This window comes from Clavelina lepadiformis, chromosome 8, assembly GCF_947623445.1.
Source record: "Clavelina lepadiformis chromosome 8, kaClaLepa1.1, whole genome shotgun sequence".
In the NCBI taxonomy this organism is placed as follows: domain Eukaryota; kingdom Metazoa; phylum Chordata; class Ascidiacea; order Aplousobranchia; family Clavelinidae; genus Clavelina; species Clavelina lepadiformis.
This window is the reverse complement of record NC_135247.1, coordinates 16,355,055-16,379,604: the sequence shown is the minus strand read 5'-3', so window position 1 is coordinate 16,379,604 and position 24,550 is coordinate 16,355,055. Positions and strand designations below refer to the sequence as shown.

The following is a 24,550-nucleotide window of genomic DNA, read 5'->3' as shown; positions in this document are numbered from 1 at the left end:
TCTCGAGTCAAAGGCACTAATGAGAGCAGGGTGACCACTGGCATTAAGTTCTTCCCTTGCCTTTGGCAGATCTTGTGGAAACCTTTACAACGTGAGAATTTGAACCAGGATCTTCTGATTAGCAGGCGAGCGCCTTTACCACTTGGCCACAGGCTCTCCGTTACTAATTGGCTTGTTGCAAAATAAGGCTAGAGTGGATATCTCAACTATGGTTTGTGATTGTAGGTTTCATTCTTACATACAACGTACACTTTAAATTCAGGGTAGCGGATAAATTTTATCAACCAGCGCGGTTTAAGGTACAAAAATGCGGTTGAACGCGTCTCGCAAATGAACTAAGGCGGGCGAGTGTAGACAAGAGAAATGTGTCTGCGCAGGGCTGCAGTACAGGCAAGTTACTATCTTGCACGTTGTAGTCGGTGTTTTGACGCTTTTCCCTGTTCATTGATTATTTATTTGTAAACAGGTTTTTTATTTTATTGTGCTGTACCAATGTAAGCACTACGTTTTACTTATCGTTCCCTACAGCTGCTGGCAAAAATAAACGATACAATTGCAGAAAAGAAAACAGAGCACAGTGTAAGGTTTAGCCCGCCCTCCAACGGACATTGAAATATACAGAAAATTATAAGATTCTTTCTTCTGCAAAAAACCTAGAGGATCATCTTTTTGCAGAAATGCCAGTTCGCCCCCGAAAGGCAACATCATCTTTTACATTATAGTTACGAATTTTTGGCTTTGCTTTTCGCGAAATCAATTTCTTGGGACGCTGCTCCTGGATCGGGGAAGATGACCGGATGCGGGGCGAAGAAGCTCCCTGGTTAGGAGCAGTTTGAGACTTTAAAGGGTCATCTGCAACATAAAAGAAAAAAATTGAGAATATGCTCTCGGTGACAGCAGCCAGGTCACTGTTGAATGAAAAAACAGGTGAAGGTGATCGTGGGATGAATACCATCTCCCATGATGGAGGGACTTGAAGGAGCTTGGTCGAGCATCTTCCAAACTTCCTTCATCGAAGAGTCATCAATCGACGACATGCTGTACATCATTGGTTGCTTCGGAGCATTCGGGACAGACGTGGGTAATAACACTGGGGCTGAAAATGGCAAAAAAGTTGTTACCGCCGATAAAACAGCTCCTGACTGTCCAATGTTTCATGTATAATGTCAACTTCGACTTACCAATTTCCTTAGCTCCTGTAGATGATTCTTCCGTTGATGAATTTCCTGATTCGGGTAAGGTACGGCGCTGAGCAAAAGCCAGCTGCTGCCTACAAAATTGTAAGTTGATTTAATGCAACGGCTGATGTGGAGGTCGTGTGATATGACAAGCTTTTGACCATACTTAGTGAGCTGATATTGTAGTTTTTCCATCCTTTGAAGCCTGTTATCTTGTGATGATTCTTCCAACTTTTCAGGAATGTTTTTCACTTCAGAGTCGGACAGGCCGGAACCTTAGAAAAGTTTATGAGATAAGCCTTCATTCTAAATGATGTAAAAATTACCTAAACTAAAATTAATCAATCTTTTAATATAGAAAGCAGATAATGAACAACCTTTAGTCTTAGGCTCTTCTTTATTCCTCTCAAAGCTCATAAGCTCTGCTCTCATCTTGTTTCCTGCTTCCAGGAGCAGGTTCTTCTCCTGGATTAGAGATCGGATCTTCAATCTGGCCATTTTCAACTTGTGATGTAATTCTTTGTTGCCTGTAAACGAAAACAATTCGAACTGTTAGGTCGTCTTTATCAGAAAAGTTGTTTTCGTTGCATGCATTTTTCTGCCATAAGCCCATGCTTTTCTGTGAAGGATGCAGTCCAATACAAAACCCGTGGCTGTGGAGGAGAAAAAATGGCACATCGCTGTGCTAATCCAGGCGTCACGTCTTGCGTAACATTTCTCAATGTAAAGGCACTTTTGGAATTATATTTTTACTTTCAAGGAATTTCTCTGTCCAACCATCCTTTATAATTTGAAAACTTCAGGATTCATAGTCTCTAAAATTGAAACATGCGAAAGTAGGTAATTACCAGCAGCAGCGCCATCCCGGCCAGCCATTATAGAATGCTGTTTGGCATGTGCAAGTTTCTTTCGAAGGCTTGTGACCTCATTCTGTAGGTCTTGCATCAATTTTGCCTGTTTCGTAAACACGTTTATTGAATAGGGAGTGCAAATCAAACTCGATTCTAAGTGTCACACCCATTTAACCTAACTCACTTATCAATGCTCTGTTAACTAAACCAGATGTAGCTTTAAACTACTTTTGCTTACTTGTACATGATTGGACACCCATGGTGTATTGGAAGCCATGTCTACGGTTAGTTGAGAAATTTTCCCACTTAGCTCCATCGCCCTCATGTTGTTTTTAATCCCACCTCGGTAATATTCGTCAGCTTCCCTTTGTGCTTCAGCCAAGTTCAAAGAAAGCGCTGAGATGCGATCTCTATTATACAAAGACATGGAAATTTAATGAAAAATTAAGTTGTTTTTTAATTATTATTTGTTAACAAATAACCAAGATTATAGCTAACACAAATAAATTATTACCAAATTCATAGCCTATACTAACAGAACAGATAGATGTATTATGGTATATTTGTTTGTTTGTTTATCTGAGTATATAAAAAGTCTTACTTAAGCTGTTTGGTTTCCTGGTCAGTTCTGTGTTTTGTTGCTGTTGCCTCATATTCTAGTTGTTGAACTTTCAGAGAGGAATCTTTTGCTTCACGCTCATGCTGTTGTGAGAGCAAAAGCTGATGGTTGAGATTTGCCTGCAACTTTTGAACGTTTGCTCGAAACTCCATCTTTTCAGCTTCAAGGCTAGCTGAAGTCCACATAAAAAAATATTTCAAAAAATTTAACAAAACCTGTTATTTCCAAAAAAAATTATAAATTAAAATGAAAACATTTTTGCTCAAAAGTTGTGCTTAGCAAGCCACCAAGCGCTCACGACTTACCAATGGTTTTGTTGAGTTCATTGATGTGATTCTGTATTGTAGGATGACTTCCAGAAACTTCAGTAAGCTTAACAGGTTCATCAACCATAACAGTGTTAGATTTGTGAGACTTGTTGCTTTCTAAAGTGCAATAGCTTTTATATTTCACAATAGAAAAAAAAATGGTAATAGACATTTCAGATGATTGCAGAAAAATCGCATTAACTTGAAATATTGTTGCTTTATTGTTGATTTTACTGGATGCTGTTCAATGGACAATTGGCATTCAATTGATTTTGATGCACACATTTAGATGCTTCAAATGCACAAGCATTACAACCTTGAAGTCCTGGGAGTTTGTCTTCCAGTCTTCTCTTGTCACGTTTCAATTCAAGTATTTCTTTTTCCAAAGATTCCAAGTAAGCATCTCTGTCCTCAAATTTATTTCCATCAACAAGCTGAAAAGGTTATTGGAAAATTTGCTAAATAATTGCATGAATCTCCTGACCATGTGAAGTTATTCTTTGGATTTTAGCATAAATACTGTAGCTACAAATTAATCATTAATTATCAAGTTCTGTTGAACTGGTAGTAATCTAAAATAAAAAACTTCAAATCAAAATTTTCACCATAGAACTAGTTTTTGATTCTCCTTGACTGAGTTTCAGCACTTGCATATCCGTCGTCATTTGCTTGATAACCACTCTCAGTTGCTCGTTCCTATCTTGCAAATCCTGGGGTTAGAAATTTGGTTGACCCAATGTCATCGGATGTAAGGGTTTGAAAATAGATTCAAGTGAAAGGTGAACCTTACCTGCATTCTCTGAGACAAGATGGTATTTCCAGTATGGTGCCCGTCATCTGTATTTTCAATTAAAACATTGAAGTCGTTTATTAGATGATGTTGATTCAAGATGTGGATCGCAACATCCCTCTCATGTGACGCGGCATCAAGGATTGAATTCACTTCCTTAAGATCATTTTCCAACATTTTTGTCTTTGCTTCTGCAGCAGTTTTCGCCTGAACCAAGTTACTGGCAAGGTCTTCTGTCTAAAATATTTTCACCACGTAACGTAATCGTTTTACTGGCGCCATCCATACCATATAAATACTGTTATGGATAAGAAAAATAAGAAACACACTTCGTAGTTTGTTGTGTGTATTTCACTTACTTTGTTATAAGTTTTTGACTCAACATCCTCACATTTTCTCTTCCAATTTAACTTCAATTGTGTTTTGCTTTGTTCGAGTTCTTCTTCACGCTTGACTGAATTTGCCAGCTCTTCTTTGTACCTTTAAATAGAAACTTTGATAATTATGGCATTAATTAGTACCAGAAATACTTCACTAAACAGATCAGTGGATTTACATTTAATTCAATAGCTTTCAATTGTATGTAAGCTAAAAGGCCATTTTTGTGTTACTTTTCAATGTTTTTCTTCAACTGCACATTTTCATTTCTTAAAATGTCCACCCTTTTGGACTGGGTTATAATTTCAGTGTCTTTTGCAACAACAGACTTGCTCTTTGCCAGAATTGCTTCCTCCAGTCTGGAATCAAAAACCAAGTTTAAGTATTTGTGATATCACAATGATGTTAAATAATGAACAAATAACAAAACAACACTAAGCGAAACTCAGTCTAAAAATTTAGTACACTTAACGTAACATAACTTAACAGTCTTGAACTTTAATGACACTTTGAGTTTCTGTACACACTACAAACCAGATATAAAAAACTATGCCAACAAAATTTATAAACCTGGCATTCAGATCGTTTATCAAGCCATTAAGTTTTTCTATTTCTGCCTCAAGGTTCCTCTTCATGTCGTTGCTATCCCATAAAGCTCTGTTGGTTTCCAACTTTGCACATTCAAGTTCATTGCTCAGCTTTCTGTGATCATAACCATTCACAATGAATGACAAAAGGAAATAAAGTTGTTGCAAAAAATTACGAGAACAAAAACATTACAAATGCAACCTGGCAACACATATGCACACCAAAATATTTGAATAAATGTAGTAACAAATATATCGATACCTTATCTGGTCTTCAAAGCTTTTCTCTCTGTCCAAATTAGCCTGCTTGGCTGCCATTATATTGGCTTGCTTCGCTCGGACATCTTTATCAAGCTGAATTCTTCTTTGCTGGAAGTCCTGTTCAATTTTGTCATTCATGGAACGAAGGTTTTTCACCTATTGGAAGGAAACAGCGTATAATTTTCAACAACCTATCTGCAATTGGATAATATCTGATGACCAAAAAAGAGCAAGGGAAAAAGAAAAAACAGTACAGCTAGTAAAAGCTAAATGACTGCTACGCAGCTACATACTTAAGATATTGTATAATGTAGATACCTGAGATTCCAGTTCAAGAATTCTTGCATTTTTTAAAGCCGACATATCAGCAAGTTCCCACTCAGTCTGCTGTAATTTTTTGCTTAGTGCTTCTGTGGTTTCTTCAGCAACTTGAACAGCCCCAGTTGATTCTTGCTGTTTTTCTTTGATAAACTCCATTTCCTTGCTCAAAAGCTTATTCTACAAACATGACACATTATTGATTGATTGTTCTATTGTGAATATCGATGGAAGTTAAAACTGATGTTTTTCATCCAGACAATACAATAACCTCCATATCCTAATCCGATTAAAACTGGTTAACACTCTGCTGATCAAGCTGTTAAATAGTTACATGAAATTTTTGAAATATTACATCATAATATCCAATTGTTGTAAAATTATACATAATATATTAAACAGCAGGCTTCCAATTGAATATTAAAACAATTTTTACACCTTGACGCTATCAACACATTTACGCTTATTAATTTCATTCTTTTAGAAGCACCTTCATCTTCATAGTCGATTCCTTGCTTCGGAATTCCTCTTCCTTTGTGATAAATTCCTTCTCCCGAGCTTTCATGAGACCTTCAAATTCATGTACAAGTTCCACTTTCTGTGATTCCAGTTCGCATTCCAGTTGACTGATTTTCTGCTCATGTTGCAGCTTCATCCTGCGCAACTCACTCATCACTTCTTCAACTTCATTGTTCTAATTTAAACACACAGTTAATAGTAGATGAAACGTGTACATAAATACTCAGATGAGCCCATCCACCATCCATCTGAATTCAAAATCTGTATCTTTTTAAAAGCAGGTTGATGTCAACAAATGAATTCCAATGTTTACATTATCACCTAGACCAGGGGTGGCCAGACCTGCTTCATGCTCGAGCCGCATATTACCAATTCGAGCTTTAAAAGAGCCGCAACACAAACACAATAAAAAATACGAATTTATTCACTCACAACGAAGTGTAGCTATTGATAAACATTAGTGCTGCGTGGTGATACTATGAGTCTCCACCTGGGCTTCACCAACTCTTTTTGCAATTATTAGTGTAACCGTAACCGAGACTTAAAACTAGGTCAGCCCTGACGTACAGCTTCAAACTGACAGTTTACTTAACTACAGTGTACAAGTTAGCACACTTCTGTACAATAATGTCCTTTTTGGAGTGTAATTTGATTATTACTAACAATGAGTCCATTGTTACTACGTGTGATAGAACGCATTGTTTCATAATCTGATCAAACAACTCGTCTAGACCGGGAAAATGCATGTCTAATTCAACAATGCAAATTCATTAAAGAGCCGCAATTAAAGGCTCAAAGAGCCGCAGTTTGGCCACCCCTGACCTAGACATTATCTAAATTCAATATCTTTTTGTATATTCAATCAGAACCGGTGAGTGAAATAATGGTAATGTACAATCAGAAATTGTCATAAATGGGCAAAAAATGAAATAAAGCTTGGCAAACAAGTCGTACACCACCCTGGAAAGCTTACAATGTGCAGCTGATTTATCAACTCTTCCTTTTAAACTCATCTACAGGCATAGATGCACATTTTGGACTTCTGCACCCGGCTTCATGTGTTTCATTTTGGAATATAGCCAAACATTATATATCTATAACATTAACTTCAAAACATGGGCCACGTGTAGCTTTTTTCTTCAACAAAGTCCACATCAGTAACTCACTTTGTAAACTTTCTAGTCTGGGGCATCCATACATGATGCTACTTAGGTCAAAACAAGTAGAACTAGTTACATTCCATTAAGTGCATTGATATAGGAAAAGACAAAAAAGTTACTTTAGCTGTTCGAAATATTTCCGTCTTTGTTTGTTGATCTATCAGTCGTTGTTTGTAATGCATTTCCATTTCCGTTTTTGCTTGTTTCTCTCGGCAAAGTTGTTCTTTTGTATTGTCAACTCTGATATGGAGGTCACTTATCTCAGCAAGAAAATTACTTTCAGAAATCTACACAAAAAAGCCAAAAAAGATGAAAAATAAACCAACTGACACAAGCTTCAATATTTATAAGTAATACAATGTCATTAAATGGCTATACACAAATATACTTCCATATTTACCTTCAGCTTTTGCGTTGCTTCATCTAAAACTGTTAGTTCTTGGTCTCTTTCGTTTAGCAACTGCATGTGTTAACATAAAACTGAAATAAGCGTACAATCCTTTTATTTAAACTAAGTAGAAACTGCCATAAGTTGGTTCAACAAATAATAAAACATCACCTATTCACCTTCAAATTGTATTTGAAATCTTCCTTTAATTTTAAAAACTTTTTGTTGACATCATTACATTCCTGCGTTTTGACATTTAGAGTTTCTCGGAGAGCCTTTATCTGAATTGTAACCGCAGATTGCCATTCCTGTTCTTTTTGTGCAGCAAGAGCTTCGATATCTTTTAAAGCAACGTCATCAACATTCATCGTATTTTTACGCAAATATTCACAGTTTTTAGCGTAAATTGCAGCAAATAATAAACCCGAAATTTTTGAAGTTATCGCTCCCACGATCATGTTGCAAAGTTTTTTATTTGTAGCTGTTAAGCCTAAATTAAGTAAACATCTTATACAACAGGTAAATTATAGAAAGTAAAAGGAATAAAATGTAAGCTTTTCAAAATAATTTCAATTTCTAGAGCATTTTAGATGTATTTTCAATTATTAAATTTATTTTTAAATGCTTTTCTATTATTTAGACTGAAATTAAAAATGTTTCGTGCTCTACAAAAGACTGAAAAAAGACTAAAACTGGAAAGAAAAAACATGTCCAGTAAATGGCAGATTTTAAAAACTGTATAAAATCAGAAAGTCTTAGGTATAACTTTCGGAGTCCCTTGGGTTGCAATTAATATCAGACCCAAACAAAGTCTACAAATATGTAGGCTACATGAATATTTTGGATGTTTAACATGGTTTTTGAAATCACTCAATATTCATATTCGCAGACTGATTCGTTACTAAAGTCTTATAAGTCATTTCAGTGGTATAGTATAATTCGATTTAATTCATTCTATTTCTGCTGGCCCCTCGCTTGGCACAGATTCACCGGTTGCAGCTTAAGGTCTCCTAATCCGGTACTGTTAGCTTAAGTAAACATTTCATCTTATTCCTGGTACTGTCTGACTCATTTCAAAAAGTTTTTGGGTCGATGGATCGGATGAAAGAAATACAACACTTTGGTGTTTTCAGTGCATACTAAATACTATTTACGGCTTATTTACTCGTTTTCCAATTATGACAAAAGGTTTCGCCATTCTTTTGTAGAAATAGAAAAATCACGGAAGGTAATAAATTTAAACAAAAGGTGGTAGGTTGTACAAAGCTCTGTATCGCCTCCCTGTAAAAGATTTCGCTCGTAAAAATGATATTTATTGTTGGACTACAAACGGAAATGCCTCCGCACTATTGTTGTAACCGATGTAAACGCGTTAAAATATAATTGCCAATACCATACCTCACTACAAAGTAATAAGTGATTGAAGTTTAACGATTACGATTCGGTATGAATGAGAACAATTCACCTGATCTATTGTACTGTTTGTTTGCATTGCATAAATCGCTTTGCATCTAAATACGTTTCATAACATTAACTGGTTTATTTTGTAGAAGGGGTTTGGTTATTACACAATTGGAATTCGTATGACAAAGAAAACGTTTTGTAACTCGAACCAATATAAAGCAAAGCAGGTGAAATTAATTTGACAGAGAATTCTGCTAAAGTTGGGAGTTAGTTGAAAGCGTCGATGTTTTGAATTGTTCACCTTCCTTTCTAAACAACTCAGCATGCTCCAAATCAACTACGGAGTTGCGAGTAGCAATGTTAGTTAAAATGTTTGTAGCTATCTTAGGCGAAACTATATGAAAATAAAAACATTTCCTGGTAATTTAGCATTATAGAAATTTAAACAGGAACGTCTGGAATTCATACAAAAAATACGATAAAGCTTCAATCAACAAGAGCAGTAAATAGCCTACATTCAGTTTCTTGAAGACATTATTTTATTTGTTTACCATAAAAACATTTTTCGTTGTTTTTGAAAAAACAATTTGTGGTTTGCCACGAAAACGTGGCACGGAGCTTACTCATTTGTTTTTGACGTGAAATTCTTCGGTTCATTAATTCGTGTGGAAACGTTGCGTTTTGGAAAGCTCTGTTTTACTTTATCGAGAGTGCAGTTGACAGATTGAGAATAAATTGACTATAACAACACGCCAAATGCCAAAAGAGAGAGATTAAAATGATTCGTTTGCTTGGTAAAAACGAATCTATTTCTATTTTAGTTTGCTGATTAGTTTTTTTAATTTTCTTCAATGTTTTTTAAGCGAGGGTGATAGCGCTGAATCAGTGCAAGGCAGGTTTGCTGAGCGAGATTTTCTTATGTAAGATATTTGCAAAAGATGAAGCTTTTTCTTGTGTTATCAATATTCGTTTCGACTTTGATTACTGTAAAAAGCCAAGGTAAGATAACCTTGTTGATATTTATATAAATTTGTTTATGGAACAGTATCATTCTTTAATAACTTATTAGAACCTTTTTGAAGACCTTTAATACGGTTTTATTGAAACGGTATTTTGCATGAACATCGTGATATGGTTACGAAATAGTCAACTGTTGTTACGTAATTTTTTTGCCTGATGCATGTCTTAATGAACAACTCTCTTCATAGCTTTTAAGAGACTATGGCAATGCATTCAGCGCTGTCATAATGCAATGAATAGACTAATGACGAGGTAAAACGCCACAAAATAAATGTTTACTGCCCCGTATAAAGCTTCTTTGTAAACAAATATCGGCAGCAAGCGCTATGGTACAATTGCTATGAAATGTAAAAAGCCGTTCTTTTATTTGCCCAGACACAAAAGACGTTTCAAATAAAATTCAACATTCCTGTGCTTCAGTATCAGCTGAGATCTAAATAATAGTAACAATACTCGGTTTTGGACAAGCGTGAACGTGTTGCATAACACAAACATTCTAAATGTTACAACTTGGCACAAAGTATTTTAATTATTTTGATGTACTTTTCAGCTATACTGACCAATACAATGCTGTAATAACGCTATGCAAATTATTCTTACGTAACGCCTAACAATTGTAAACTGTTAAGTTACACTAAACAATTGAAAATAAAACGTGTATTCTAAGCAAACCATATATACTAAAATAAAATATTTATTCTTATAGGCTGTAGCAGCGAACAGTTTCAATGTGACAGTGGTGAATGCATCGACAAAACTTGGGTCTGTGACGGTGTAACCGACTGCAGGGGGGAATCCCTTCCTGGCTCAGACGAAAGAGATTGCCGTCAGTGAAAATATAGCAATAGCACTGTAGAATGTAGAATGTAGACGTTGGCAGAACTGTGTGAAGTATTTATTATGAGAAAACAGCAAACCAATATAGCACCTTTACGGTTGTCTGATTTTTTTTGTCATTCACGAGCTTGCTTCATTTGACCTATTTAATAAAAACTGTAGTTTAGTTTGAACAAAAGCCCAATAACGACTGATAATAATGATTGAATGATCTGAGTACCCCAATGACGCCTTGTTTGTTATGATATATATAGCTGCGACGTCATGCGATGATGACGAGTATCAGTGTCCAGATGGAATCTGTATTCCTTCGTCGTTTCGATGCGATGGCGAAGACGATTGCTCAGATGGGGACGACGAGCAGGCCTGTCGTAAGTATATTTTACCTCGTTTGGTTTTTTAGGGTAAAACATTTTTGCGTTTTTGGTCGTGTTTTTTGGTTTTGATTCTTTACATGAAGCGCATTGTAGTGTCAGCTGTGGATCGTGTCCGATTCAAAAATTCAGTAGAAAAATGTTGGGATCTGTTCAAACCCGAGAATAAAATTCCGCTTTGTTATTGACAGCTGGGTCCACGTGCTCATCAGAAGAGTATCCCTGCGATAATGGATACTGCATTCCTTCAAAGTTTCGCTGCGATCGAGTTGAAGACTGCCCCGACGGTTCGGATGAAGGCACAGACAGATGCAGTAAGGAGTCCTTTTAACTTCTTCAGACGTTCCTTTGTTTCTCAAAGATATTCACCTCGTGCGTTAAACCTTTTTCAAGCTTATCCCGGCTGCATTGATCAAAAATGTGACAACGGGGCGTGTTATGGTGCTGGTGAAAGATGCGACGGGAAGCTCGATTGTAGAGATGGGACCGATGAGTTCAACTGCAGTGCGTTTTGCACATAAGTCAAATGATATAAATTGCCAAGATTTTCTTTAAAGTTGTGAGTTAACTTGACTATGATTTTCAGCGAGTATCAGATGCCAGTCCGGGCAGTTCCAATGTGACAACGGTAAATGCATTCCGCAAGCGTTTGTTTGTGATGTTTGGAATAACTGTGGAGACAGAAGCGACGAGCCCGACACGTGCGGTCAGTCAATGAAATATTTTCTTCTGACATTTTAATTTAATAAAACACGACGCAACATTATCAGCAATCGATGATTTTCTTGTTATGTTGGATTAAATTTTAGTAATTTTACCCGAAAGGTGGCCACAATATTATTATACCGTTGGTGTCGCTTTCTTGCCTTAAATCCTATTGACGTTGCAGTGTACGACGATTGCCCTGGAGATACCTTCACCTGCGACAATCACGTCTGTGTTAATCAGGATTTTGTATGCGATGGAATCGACAACTGCGGCGACGGAACCGACGAGCAAGGCTGCAGTAAGTTTATATTTGATGCAATTTAATACAATACAAATATATATTTTCATTGCCTAAGATCAAAATACTGGTCACTTCACGTTAATTATTTTTCGCTAGAACTTAATACAGACCATGGAATGATTTGGAAATGAATAAAGTTCAGCTATGCCCCCACTACTGAGACATTTTCCCTAAAGGTAGCCAGAAAACTACTCTACATTTTGCGTCATTTGTTTCTTTTAGATTACGACCTAGTTTGCCTAAACAACCAGTGGAAATGCACCAATAGCAGCAAGTGTATCGACGTGGTACAGATTTGTGACGGGATAAAGGATTGTGATAACGGTGAAGACGAAAGTCGTCCTGGCACTCCTGACGTTTGCAGTAAGTTTTTCGATAAAACGAGAACTTTAAAACAACTGTAGCAAACTGCGTGTCAGAGGCGTAACAAGATACCCATGGGCCCTTGAGCAAATTTCTGTGATTAGCTCGTGTAAAAGGGTTCCTTTTATAGACTATTTTTTCTTCCTTATCCAATACCAATTTCAAAACCGGCGTTCAACTAAGCTCAACTAGACTGGATGATCGAGAAAGCACTGTTGTCGTATTTCAACAACGCAAGCACGCAGTACGATATCGCGTCTATCTTTCATTGTAGGTTCCACTAGGTGTGGCATTCTGAGCTGTGATTATAGGTGCCATGCTACACTATCAGGAGGTATTTGCTACTGCAATCAAGGGTACCAGGTGGCTGATGACATGGTCTCTTGTGAAGGTACTGATCACAGCTTTTCTTAACTGAAAAACACTTGGTATACGAAAAAAGCGGTTTTAAAAAGTGGCAACAGTATTCTATTGTGACGAAAGGTTAATTGGCTGATTTCGTCGGACTATGTCATTGATGTGTTGTAGGCTACACAACATTTGAAAACTAATTTTGTAGACTTTGACGAGTGTTCCGTGTTCGGCGTCTGCGAGCAAATATGTGAGAACACTGTAGGCTCGTACAAGTGTGAGTGTGCTGATGGTTACGTCAAAGAATTACATAACAACCACATACACTGCAAAGCTAAACCGGCAGGTAAGTTTTTCCCAATCGACTGGTAAATGCTAAAAAGATTAGCCAGTTATTTCATACAAGTTGCATCTGGGCTTTCTAAACGCATCTTCGGCAATTAAGAAATTACGTTTATTTCTTTTAGACGGCGCCCCAAAGTTGCTGTATTCGGTAGGCAAAAATATTCTGACCTACCACCTCGAAACTAACGCTCAAGACATTTCCGTCACTGACGTAAGCGATTTTCCACTTGGTGTTGACTACCATTACACTCAAGGAAAACTGTTTTGGGCAGACACGACACTAAACAAGGTAAGTGCTTCGGAATTTTGAAACAAGAAAGTTTTGAATACACGTGCAGATGTGGGTACCCACAACCGTTTATGACCTCTCTCTGTCCAGATAATGTCTTCTGATATGAATGGCGGACAAGCAACCACCGTTCTTGACGTTTCAATTCAAAATCCAGAGCAGGTGGCTGTGGACTGGATAGCCAACAACCTGTACATCATAGAAACTCTCGTATCCCGCATAGAGGTTTGCAACTTTGACGGGTCTCACAGGTCCTCCATTATCACTGACGGCATTAAAAGTCCTCGTGGTCTGGCATTGGATCCGACTAAAGGGTACTGCTTTGATCTCTTCAACGTAGTTAACCGCATCATCAATTTTCTCATAACGTATGCCGGCAATTCGCTTATTTCAAATAGTTTCCTAAATGCACTAGTATTTAGGGTGGGGTGACATTGGGCAATGGCACCTCTCACGCGTCACGACCCCATTCTGTTTGCGGCATTAGCGTTTTCTCGTTTCCAGGCCCTTCTGTCTATTTTATGGTCTCATTTGCGACTTCGCTTAGAAAATGACTATTTCACCGTAAGCATAGATCAAGCAGTTCGTTCTTAAAGATAGGCGGCTAGCTTTGGAGAATTGGGTATGCAAAATTTAGTTTTAGCTATTTAGGGTTTAATTCAAGTCAGATTTATAGTAAAAGGAAGATTTAAGTTACAACGTTGTAAGAGTTAAGTTAGATATTAGGGTAAAACTGTGACAAATAGCTTTGAACGACGATTTTTTCGGTGAAATACCGTAATGACGGTCCTTCTTTCATCAGCTTTTGCCGTTGCATTCTGAAGTGCTGAGGAATCGTCACACAATATTGTTATAAAACAATTACCATACTCAAGAAAATAATGCGCCCTTTGTCGAACACAGCAGGTTGCTTATCCTTGCGGTTATGAAGCTACAAAAAGAAAAATTTCGATGGCCTGCTTCCAATAAAGCAAAACGCGTGTTGCATTTGTTGTTAGCCTGCGGAGTTGGACCAACTCAGTTGGTTATAGTTAAATCCAATTGTAAAAGTGAATTCAGTTTGTCCATGATCAGGCGATAATTATTTTATTCTGCTTAAACACAAAACGAAGTTCTCCGTGTAGTGGTACAGTTGCATGAACGTTGGTAAATCAGTACTTCACCGTGCGAATTGCAATGTGGCAAAAAAAAAGTGAATGAAATATGACGCAGATATGCAGTAAGTTTTGCAATATATTTCGTTTTTGAGACGTATTTAATCAGTTTTTGAAGCGAAAAACTGCGGAATTTTATATCTCCGCCCATCTTAGGCTCAGAGAGGGCTGTAGAAATTTCGACCCAGATGGCAACAAATATCGCCTCTCAACTCCGGGCCACTTAACATGATTCTAAATACGTCACTGTCATGAAGGTGTCCAATTCTACCGATAACAAAAAACTACATTGATTTTCAGGTATATGTTTTTCACTGATTATCATCAGGATTCGCCCAGGTTAGACCGCGCTTACATGGATGGAAGTCAGATCTACACGTTGGTTGACACTGAAATGGGGGTACCAAGTGGTGTGGCGGTTGATTATGTGTCAAGCCGGGTTTATTGGGTTGATTCGAAATTCGACTACCTTGAAACGGTTGATTATTACGGCAAAGACAGGTAACTCCAGCTTAGATTCTCAGATCCATTAAGATAAACCATCTCCACGGTAGCATGCTACGTTTTGTCAGAGTGGGGGTCTTAAATTTCTTTTTTTTAATATCAGGCGGGTTGTTCTAACCGGAAGTTCATCGCTTCCACATCCTTTTGATGTCACAATCTTTGAAGATCACGTGTACGTATCCGATTGGACAAAGCTTGCTATACTGAAGGCGAATAAGTTTGATGGATCGGAAATGGAAGTTGTCACCAACACCGGTGGCGTAAAACCGATGGGAATCAAGGCGATTCATCCTGTGCGGCAACCTCAAGGTTCAATCATATTTTTTAAGTAACTGTATTTTCACCGTGTTTCAACGTCCAACCCATACTTCCAGCAGGGTAATAAGCTCTGCTACATTTTGTTAATACCCGGCTTAGTTTCTAATCTGAATCGTTCAAATATAATATAACTGGAGTATATTAACAAATCTTGATGATTTTTGCAGTTAACAACCCATGCAAAACGCAAAACGGCGGCTGCGAACACCTGTGTGTACTAAGCCATACATCAGATAACAATGGACTTGGCTACTCTTGTCTGTGTGATCCCGGTTATGCGATAAACGTGGATGGAAAAACGTGTTCAGGTGAATACATGGAATTATAGATACAAAAATCGGGCGTCTTAGAATTACTCTGGCTTCAAAACTTCATAAATTTGTTTGTTTGTAATGACTATACCTGTTGAAATAACTGTATAATGAAGTGTCTTAAAACGGTTTTGACTCCATCTTAAAACTATAACGTTCCACATACTGTTCAGAGGTGAAAAGCTTCTTGCTTGTCGACAACTATGACGCAATTCGGGGAATCACCGTTTGGCGATTCCAGAGGCCAGACGCCATATTGCCAATCTTGTCGGATGGCCAGTATTTTGTTGGGACCACAGCTGACGCTATTGATGGTTACATTTACTTTGCTGATGCTGCTAGGAGCATCGTGCAACGAAGGTTTATGAATGCAACAGGTATGATTAAAGACTTTACGCGCTTGCTTGGAAATTGTTAACTCGAAACTTTTAATTCAAACACCCAGGGGTCATACGAAATCAGCGAGGGCACAATTGTTGTGAAAATTGCTATTATCGAACGAATAATAGCTTCTGTATTCTCTTTGTAGGTGAGCAAGAAGATATAATCAACAATCGTTTGTCTTCAATCCGATCCATTGCGATCGATTGGACGACGAAAAACCTCTATGTGATCGACATTGGACGAAGGGTTATCGAAGTGGCCAACGCTAAAGATCCTGAGAACTTGAGAAAAACCATCGTGTCGAGTGGTTTGTCATCTCCGACTGGTATAGCACTTTCCCCGAATCAAGGGTGAGCAAAAGACCATACGGATTTAGCAAAAGCAATTTTTTCTATCAGCCTTTTGTCCAAAAGTTTACTTTGTGGCAATCATGATACCATAAAGCAGGGCTACTCAACTATTCTTAACAAAGGTCCAGTTACAAAAGTTCAAAATTTGCTTAGGTCCTTTATAACTCTCATGAAATAACTTACTGTCATACAAATGTATTAAAATACGGTATATAATATAATAATTCTCTTGATGGATATTAATTTACCACTTACATACTCGCTGATTAATTGAATAAGCAGGTTTAACAAAAGTAATGATGAACGATTTCATTTGCGTAAATACTGAGACAGTCCGGATTCAACACTGAAAAGGTCCGCATTAGGACCGCGATCCGCCAGTTGAGTAGCCCTGCCATAAAGGTTTAACTGTTGACTGTTTCATCTATATAGGTACATGGTATGGGCAGATGTTGCACGACCAGCAAAGATTGTCAAGGCCTGGATGGATGGAACTCATCTAGTCCCTTTGGTGAATACGACACTCTATTCGCCAGTGTCTGTGGCTATAGACTTAACGTAAGTAGCCTACCCACTCCTGCGGAATCCGTGATTTACCATCCTTTTTCAAATGAGTTACATCTCCTGTTATATATTGTACTTAATGCTGCTTTACACACAGTGTTCCAGAAAAAATTGTGGCGTCGAAAAGAAGAGAAATATTTTGAGAAATAGAATTTCATGAATTTCTTTTCAGGTCGAACTACGTATATTGGATTGACAGCAGATTCTTTCGAATCGAAAGAATTTCGCTTTTCGGTTATGGTAGAACGCAACTTAGCACAACACAAAGCATCGTTTATCCCAGCGCGTTGACTTTTTTCGAAGACTACGTGTAAGTGCTGGGAATTTGAAGACCCTAGATTAGATAGACACCTTTCCTGGAATGGATTCACTCTAATAGTTGTTAACGTCCCGTCTGCAGGTTGCAAATGTTTTCCTTATTTGTTTTCAGTTACTGGTCAGACAACAGGCTTAACGCAATCTATCGTCTTCACGAGTTGGCTGGTTCGTTTGAAGCTCAAGCAGAAACAGTACGAGAAGGAATACCGCACTCATACTCAATGTACTATTATGACAAAGATCTACAAGTAGGAAACTCAGCAATTCTTTGACTTCCAATTCCTTTGATCACCTGTCCGCAGATATTACTTGCAAAACTAATTTATGCCACGGTTGTGAAAATATTTGTTTTAAAAGTAGCTGTTTTACAGGTAAGATACTCCAGTAATCAGTGCACGCGACCTGAATTGCCCAATGGCGGATGCCAGAAGTTTTGTTTCCCAGCGCCTTCGCGTAAGTGTTAATATGTACTACTGCTATTGCAACCACTGAACATATAGTCCCGTGTAGGCAGCATTGGTAGACCGAAATTTTACTGTAACGACATTCAATAAACTTGCTAAAAAGTACAAAATGTCAAATGCACTTTCTTGTTAAGAATCAAGAACATGCGGCTGTCCGGATGGATTTATGCCGGGCGTTACTGGAACCACCTGTGTTCCTGACCCTCACTCCACCCCTCCACCGCCCTGTACAGAATATCAGGTAATGTATACTGTAAGAAGCTGTTCTTCCGCTCTGCGTCAAGTTCTGTTGTCGCAAAACTTGGACGAGACGTGTTGAACCCGAGAAATAAAAAGCTTTTCAATACTTTCAGTTCGATAACGTTATATTAACTTATAGTTTGCAAATTTTTAGTTCGCGTGCGACAATGGAAGGTGCGTATCGAGTAGTTACGTGTGCAATGGTATGGACGACTGCAAAGATGGATCCGATGAAAAAGACTGCAGTGAGTTTATGATGACGTCACACTGACTAATGCATTGGCTGTTCCTGGCGTTTAATTCTTTAAGCTTTATGAGGCGTAGTATCTTATATTTATCAACAAAGCCTGTGTTATAGATGGGACGTGCGGGCCTTACGCATTTAAATGCGACAACAATCAGTGCATTTATATAAGCTGGAAATGCGACGGTGACGACGACTGTGGTGATAACTCCGACGAAGTTGGTTGTCCAACTCCTCGGTATAATTCTAGGCTACATTTGTTTGAAAATCAAAAGAGAACTCATTTGACTTGCACATACTCATCAACAAGCATCATGCTCTATGAATGCGATCTATTATTTTAAAAAGAAATCGCTTTGTTTGTAAGTAATTTGTAAGAAATATTGAATGTTCCCGCAGGCCTTGCAGCAGCACGTCATTCCAGTGTGACAACGGGCGTTGCATATCGCCAACTTGGGTATGCGACAGCACGAATGACTGCGGCGACGGAAGCGATGAGAAAGATTGTAAGCTGACCATCACTTAGCTGCATCTGCATTATATAAGTTTTTCATATAGGCCAAACGCCATACCTTCTGACAGAATGTAGACTTTCCAAATTTTTTTTCGGTGAAATTAGTTTGGCTTAAATGCTTAAAAGTAATTAGCTACCCCTATTAAACAGAGTATCGATTATTATTTATTTATCTTTATCCACTATCAGGTGAATCGCAGACTTGCAACCCACAGCAGTTTGCTTGCGACGATCAGAGATGCATTTCTTCAAATCTGAGGTGCAACGGCTACGAAGACTGTAGGCAAGGCGAAGACGAAAAAGACTGCCGTGAGTGGCTGCCATGGCTTAAAAGCTTGTAGCAAAGTGTATATGCTAGTAGCATTTCAGATACTGACTTACTACAATCGCCCGATATATGGCGAACCGCCAGAAGAAGTTGTATAGGTTAACAGTTTTGTTTTTACTGCAGCACCGGTTTCTTGCGACCCGAGTTATTACTTCGCATGCAGCAATGGAGTTCAGTGTATAGGTAAATCATACAAATGTGACGGGGCTTCTGACTGCAGAGACGGTTCGGACGAGATCGGATGTCGTAAGTGTTTGTTTATTATAGGCTGCTGTAGACCCTATAATACACCCACTATAACAAAGGCTTTATAGCCTATAGGCTTATCGTTTAAATAGCTGCGACTGAGTAAAGCAAGCTAGAAACAAACACTAGAATTGAAAATACTACCTTAGCTAGCAGAAATCAAGTTGAAAGTTTTTGTCTTAACATGTTATTTATAGCATGCTATTAGCAATTTATTTAGCACGAATTGCCCTTCTACTTTAGCTACTCTTCATCCGGGCCAATGTGAAAACGACCAGTTTCAGTGCCAGTCGAACGGAGTCTGCATTCCTCAGACGTGGTATTGCGATTCTAGGATAGACTGCGACGATGGATCAGACGAACCTCCGACTTGTCGTAAGCTATATAATTACCTATACTTTCTGTTGTAGTTTGTTTCTCGGTGCCTATTCATAGTTTTATCCAACACTTTTTACTATTGCAGCTGTTAAAGAATGTGCATCGTACGAATTTAGATGCGACAACAACCTCTGCATCTCAAGCATTTACAAATGCAATGGATACAACAACTGCGGTGATGGCTCGGACGAAAAAGACTGCCGTAAGTAGATATCGCAACTCACAAGCTATCACCGCTTCTAAAACGAACAACACCGTGACCACTGCATGCGTTATTAGTATCACTCCCACCATTTATTAAAGTCTATCAGTACAAAACACTATGCAACGTTGTGCTGAGCTCTTATGTTTTTAACAGCAACGCCACCCCCAACGCTTCCTCCCCCGCCTTGCGGTTTCAATGAGTGGGAATGCCCCGGAACAACACAGTGCATCGCGTATAGCAAAGTGTGCAATGGATGGTCAGATTGTCCCGATGCTCTTGACGAAGGAGATTTTTGTAGTAATTTGACTTTGTAATGTTACTCTTACTGTACAACCTTTCTCGCAAGACATGAACAGTATCACGACAAGTAACAGGACGTAGAATTCAAGTGGAGCCTTGTTACAGGTGTGAATCGGTGCAATGGTTACGGCTGCACGGACCAATGCGCGAATCTGCCTGATGGACCACTATGCTGGTGCGACGGGGAAGGTTATCAGCTACTGAATGACAGCAAGACTTGTGCAGGTGAAATAAAGCTACAACTATCAGCTTATTTGTGCGTCCATGTGTGTTAGTGTACTGATTGAAGTATAGATAACAGCTTGTTCGTTCTGGTAACAAGAAGGGCCGACTTAATGCGATCTAATCAATATCTATGCATTTGTTTTCTTCGATATTGTTTCAAGATATTGACGAATGCAGTTTGCACTACTGCAGCCAGCAGTGTGACAACAAGGAAGGAACCTTTTTATGCAAATGTGACGATGGATACGACCTTGATATCGACAAGAGAACGTGCAAAGTAACAAGTGCGTTTATTTGCAATAAACATGGAGCTTTGAAAAGCATTACCTTTCCACCAATGCTATTTAACATCAGCTTATTTTACCAAAATGTATACCACAACTTAAGGCTAACACTAAATGTCTTGCATAAAGGTTATAATCAGACACTGCCTCGTGCACTTTTGCAGGTGAATCGCGAATTATAATGGTGTCCAACCGGAATTACATTTACGAACTGGACGTCGATAAGAACTATTTGCGAGCTCCCATCTCGTCGTCCAACATAATGGGAACTGACTTTGACTGGAAGACGCGTAAAGTCTATTTCGCGGACGTCCAGTATGGATTCCTCTTTTCCGTTTTCCGAAATGGCACCAGCAGGGCTCCTGTAAGATCTCTACCGTGTCGAACAGACAGAGCTTTGCTGGCAAAAAATAAACCTTACACAAAATAAAGGACTTGTTTCAATAGGTGTTTCAAAGCGGACAATCGATTGCCGAGAACGTTGCCGTGGACTGGGTGGCCAGAAACTTGTACTGGTGCGATTACGAACTAGGCACTATAGAGGTCGCAAGACTGGATGGGTCACATCGCGCCATATTGCACGCCGAAAACGTCACTAATCCCCGAGGTTTGGCCCTGGACCCGCGACAGGGGTAGGTCATCGACTTCTGTATATTTTTGAACCCTTACTACTTTTTCGGAGACCGAAGCCTAACTTTAAACGGTATAGACCAAGCAACTAAGCAGTTTGCGTGCAATCAATTAAACAGGCTTTCTCACAGTGCGCACGTGATGTTTTGGACTGACTGGGGCCAAAACCCAAGAATTGAAAGGTCGAACATGGACGGGAGTTCTCGCGTGGCCATAGTTACTGAACAGCTGTATTGGCCCAACGGCCTGACTATCGATTACCCAACTTACACAGTGTATTTCGCTGATGCTAAACTGGACTTCATTCACCGGTGTGATTATAACGGCGGATCAAGAGCCGAAGTACTGGCAAGCGATTTGGTAAGCCCTGATGAATGCGTTAAAAGTAAGAGCTGTTTGAACATAATGTGCGATTCATCATACCATTTATGTCCCGTGAATTTCATAGCTGATTTCAATTTGTCGTGTTAGATTGTCCGCCACCCTCACTCGTTGACGATATTAGAAGATTTCGTTTATTGGACGGATAGGGAGACAAGGACAGTAAGTAGGTGTAATAAGTGGGACGGAAGCAAAGACCAACGGGTTATGATATCAGGACTCAGCCTTCCTACAAGCTTACACGCTTTTCATCCGGTCCGTCAACCTGACGGTAAGATACATCATTGCGTTTATCCACCCGCACTTTACAGCTGACACACTGCACCTGGAAGTCTTGTCAAACTTTGTGCACTTACTGTATTGCTGTGTTTAGCTGAAAACCCCTGCGATGGCGACCCGTGCTCTCATCTTTGTCTACTGGGCGGAATATTTCCACGCGGATATACATGCGCTTGTCCGATTGGATCTGAGCTAACCGACACTCACACTTGTAGTGAAGTAAAGGTGAGTCGCTTGCTTTCCACAAACACAAGATCGGAATATTCTTAACACGTATAACTCTGCACCTTTTTTTACATTATTCAACGAGCGCTGCCCATGGGCATATGTTTTTTTGCACTGTTAATGCCTAAAGGAATTAAAAACACAACAGAACCAGAACTTTTTTCTTAACCTGTAATCAGTCCTAGCTAAAACACAAGCAAAACAACTTTTGTTATGCAATCGCTCAATCGAAATTACTGCATTTCTATCATTATTTCAATCGCCGAGCTTTCGCCTGGAAATCTGCTTCAGAAGCTAGCGAATGAGCTTAATCATGGTTCACTTCTAGAACGAATTTTTGGTCGTTTCAACACCGGATAGAATATTTGGAATAAGCAGGGATCCAAGTGACCAAGAGTCGGACAAAATAGTTCCTGTCACCGACATAAAGAACGGAATAGACGTTGAGCACGACGACAAGGAAGGGTACATCTATTGGGCAGAGCAAACGGTAACGAAACTATTTTCCTTTTCTTCTTGCACTATTCTTTATGCGTGTTTATTTGGTAAGGTTGGAGACATCAGAAGAGTCCACATTGACGGCACCAATCGAACCATCTTTGCCGTCCTAGCAACCATTGGTTCGCCCAACTCTCTTGCAATTGATTGGATGTCAAGGAACTTATACTTCACAAATCCTGCTGGAAAGTAAGCAAATATCCTGACTATCTCCATTGCGCCCTTGCGTTTCTAGCTCAACACTATAACCAGTTTATGGACACGTCCTGCAGGTCGATCGAAGTGATCAAAATGGACAGTAACAAGAACGGCGCCTTCTTGCATCGAACTGTTGTGAGTAATGTTGGCGGAGACACGGGCGTGGGTGCACCTATGGGCATAGCCGTCGATCCCATTCACGCGTAAGTTTGCTTTTAGCTGCACCGTTGTGGTTGACAACTATTCGTGAGTAAGGTGCGCGCAATAGGCCTACATGTCTGCTAAAACAATGACGTCAAACATAATAGCACAGTGTCTATCTTGAATTAAAACATTTTATTCGCTCCATAGAAAACTCTACTGGTCTGACCAGGGCTTAGGTGGCGTACCACCCAAGATATCCCGCTGTGACATGGACGGCTCGGAGCTTGAAAACATCATCACTGGAGTGTCTGACATCCAGCATATCGCACTGGATATACCTGAGCAGAGAATATACTGGGCTGAACAAAACCCTGGAGTTGTACGTACCTCATGTCGTTGACAATATATATAAACCTCCATCCTTCTGACCCTAAACTGTGCATCGATTAATATGTGCCTATGACAGATTAAGTCTGCAAATTTTGATGGAAGCGACGTGAACACGATAGTAGACAACGTTATTAGCCCAATGGGTATAACAGTGCTGGACGATTATATCTATTATTCTGACCTGTCGTTGGAGCTGATTGAAAGAGCAGAGAAAACAAATGGTACGCGAGAACCAGCTGTAGATTTCAAATAAACTTTTTCGTATTAGCATTTATAACTCGTCGATCCTTGTATTATAACATAGACTTTATTTTTTCTTTTGCTTTCAGGTAACAATCAAATCACATTAAGGACAGACATTCAAAATGTCAATTCACTGAAGGTGTATAATAGGCCAGTGGGCAAACCCAATTCATGTTTTGTTAGCAACGGCGGATGCGAGCAATTTTGCTTCCCCGTCAAATCGAATTTCTTTCAATGTGCGTGCGCAACGGGATTCAAGGTAAAAATAAACTAACGACCAAAATGAAACAAGAAACAGGAGACCTCCGTTTTTTGGAGACGACTGGTCTGGTCCAGCGTAACATTTTGTTTACTTTGTTTAGCTTAACTCCGACAATAAAACGTGCAGCACGTACGACTCATTTGTGCTTGTCTCACAAGGCAACGTGATACGCGGCTTCGATCTTTCTGACGGCGACAATCACATTGACGCCATGCCACCTATTGGAGGGCCATGTATGTCTCACTCCATTATTGTAATTTGTATTTTTTTTCCAGAAAGTTTTACAAGTTAACATTGAGTGACCAATCAAATTTTACTGCTATCGCTAATCCATCTAAACTATGTCCCGATTTTGTTATGAATGTCATGTATCATCGTTGAATGCTTCTGTTTGCACTGCACCCAGACACCAGCACAAGCGCTATAGACGTTGATATGAAGTCGGGCATAGTGCTGTGGAACAACTACTACCCCGGTGGAAGTTCTGCCGGAATCAACGGTCTTTTAAACAACGGCATCTACTCCTTAAAAACCGATGGAAGTGGAGCTGGGACTGCTGTATTCAACGGAATAGGACAACAAGGCATTACTGGGTTTGCGATAGACTGGATAGCACGTAA

At 39.1% G+C, this 24,550-nt stretch overlaps 2 protein-coding genes across 3 annotated transcripts in view; one reads left to right on the top strand and one right to left on the bottom strand.

Annotated features, from left to right (window-relative positions):
* Window positions 1-433: 433 nt before the first annotated feature.
* On the bottom strand, window positions 434-7,763 carry LOC143469629 (coiled-coil domain-containing protein 57-like). Its single transcript, XM_076967382.1, has 21 exons — window positions 7,537-7,763; window positions 7,370-7,429; window positions 7,089-7,256; window positions 5,781-5,984; window positions 5,291-5,470; window positions 4,974-5,128; window positions 4,695-4,826; window positions 4,358-4,483; window positions 4,106-4,226; window positions 3,747-3,983; window positions 3,562-3,666; window positions 3,273-3,390; window positions 2,954-3,073; window positions 2,631-2,820; window positions 2,268-2,439; window positions 2,027-2,132; window positions 1,556-1,705; window positions 1,345-1,453; window positions 1,182-1,270; window positions 953-1,096; window positions 434-852 (listed from the first exon to the last, which is right to left on the bottom strand). The coding sequence occupies exons 1-21, from the start codon at window positions 7,723-7,725 to the stop codon at window positions 662-664; spliced, it is 3,066 nt and encodes a 1,021-aa protein (XP_076823497.1). The 5' UTR covers window positions 7,726-7,763; the 3' UTR covers window positions 434-661.
* A 1,858-nt stretch (window positions 7,764-9,621) lies between these two features.
* LOC143468671 (low-density lipoprotein receptor-related protein 2-like) overlaps window positions 9,622-24,550 on the top strand; it is a 32,000-nt gene continuing 17,071 nt past the window's right edge. For both annotated transcript variants that reach the window (XM_076966005.1, XM_076966004.1), the window contains exons 1-45: window positions 9,622-9,760; window positions 10,488-10,607; window positions 10,873-10,989; window positions 11,184-11,306; window positions 11,386-11,496; window positions 11,579-11,698; window positions 11,882-11,998; window positions 12,224-12,364; window positions 12,639-12,755; window positions 12,924-13,061; window positions 13,183-13,349; window positions 13,440-13,663; window positions 14,804-15,004; window positions 15,111-15,316; window positions 15,493-15,633; window positions 15,810-16,013; window positions 16,166-16,370; window positions 16,803-16,928; window positions 17,107-17,244; window positions 17,365-17,500; window positions 17,624-17,705; window positions 17,851-17,957; window positions 18,111-18,201; window positions 18,315-18,438; window positions 18,600-18,706; window positions 18,904-19,023; window positions 19,166-19,288; window positions 19,532-19,663; window positions 19,752-19,868; window positions 20,025-20,168; window positions 20,277-20,396; window positions 20,558-20,680; window positions 20,845-21,044; window positions 21,128-21,312; window positions 21,442-21,670; window positions 21,782-21,962; window positions 22,065-22,195; window positions 22,524-22,685; window positions 22,746-22,882; window positions 22,966-23,094; window positions 23,243-23,414; window positions 23,502-23,646; window positions 23,755-23,927; window positions 24,031-24,163; window positions 24,337-24,546. In XM_076966005.1, the coding sequence (XP_076822120.1) occupies window positions 9,700-9,760; window positions 10,488-10,607; window positions 10,873-10,989; window positions 11,184-11,306; window positions 11,386-11,496; window positions 11,579-11,698; window positions 11,882-11,998; window positions 12,224-12,364; window positions 12,639-12,755; window positions 12,924-13,061; window positions 13,183-13,349; window positions 13,440-13,663; window positions 14,804-15,004; window positions 15,111-15,316; window positions 15,493-15,633; window positions 15,810-16,013; window positions 16,166-16,370; window positions 16,803-16,928; window positions 17,107-17,244; window positions 17,365-17,500; window positions 17,624-17,705; window positions 17,851-17,957; window positions 18,111-18,201; window positions 18,315-18,438; window positions 18,600-18,706; window positions 18,904-19,023; window positions 19,166-19,288; window positions 19,532-19,663; window positions 19,752-19,868; window positions 20,025-20,168; window positions 20,277-20,396; window positions 20,558-20,680; window positions 20,845-21,044; window positions 21,128-21,312; window positions 21,442-21,670; window positions 21,782-21,962; window positions 22,065-22,195; window positions 22,524-22,685; window positions 22,746-22,882; window positions 22,966-23,094; window positions 23,243-23,414; window positions 23,502-23,646; window positions 23,755-23,927; window positions 24,031-24,163; window positions 24,337-24,546 (6,490 nt within the window). In that variant the 5' untranslated portion in view covers window positions 9,622-9,699. The remainder of the gene's footprint in view (window positions 9,761-10,487; window positions 10,608-10,872; window positions 10,990-11,183; window positions 11,307-11,385; window positions 11,497-11,578; window positions 11,699-11,881; window positions 11,999-12,223; window positions 12,365-12,638; window positions 12,756-12,923; window positions 13,062-13,182; window positions 13,350-13,439; window positions 13,664-14,803; window positions 15,005-15,110; window positions 15,317-15,492; window positions 15,634-15,809; window positions 16,014-16,165; window positions 16,371-16,802; window positions 16,929-17,106; window positions 17,245-17,364; window positions 17,501-17,623; window positions 17,706-17,850; window positions 17,958-18,110; window positions 18,202-18,314; window positions 18,439-18,599; window positions 18,707-18,903; window positions 19,024-19,165; window positions 19,289-19,531; window positions 19,664-19,751; window positions 19,869-20,024; window positions 20,169-20,276; window positions 20,397-20,557; window positions 20,681-20,844; window positions 21,045-21,127; window positions 21,313-21,441; window positions 21,671-21,781; window positions 21,963-22,064; window positions 22,196-22,523; window positions 22,686-22,745; window positions 22,883-22,965; window positions 23,095-23,242; window positions 23,415-23,501; window positions 23,647-23,754; window positions 23,928-24,030; window positions 24,164-24,336; window positions 24,547-24,550) is intronic.

Coding starts and splice junctions, on each gene's coding strand:
- LOC143469629 (XM_076967382.1), bottom strand. CDS start 7,725: ATGAATGTTGATGACGTTGCTTTAAAAGATATCGAAGCTCTTGCTGCA. Junction 4,227..4,357: donor TTGAAGAAAAACATTGAAAA/GTAACACAAAAA, acceptor TTCTATTTAAAG/GTACAAAGAAGAGCTGGCAA. Junction 1,097..1,181: donor TACAGGAGCTAAGGAAATTG/GTAAGTCGAAGT, acceptor TGCCATTTTCAG/CCCCAGTGTTATTACCCACG.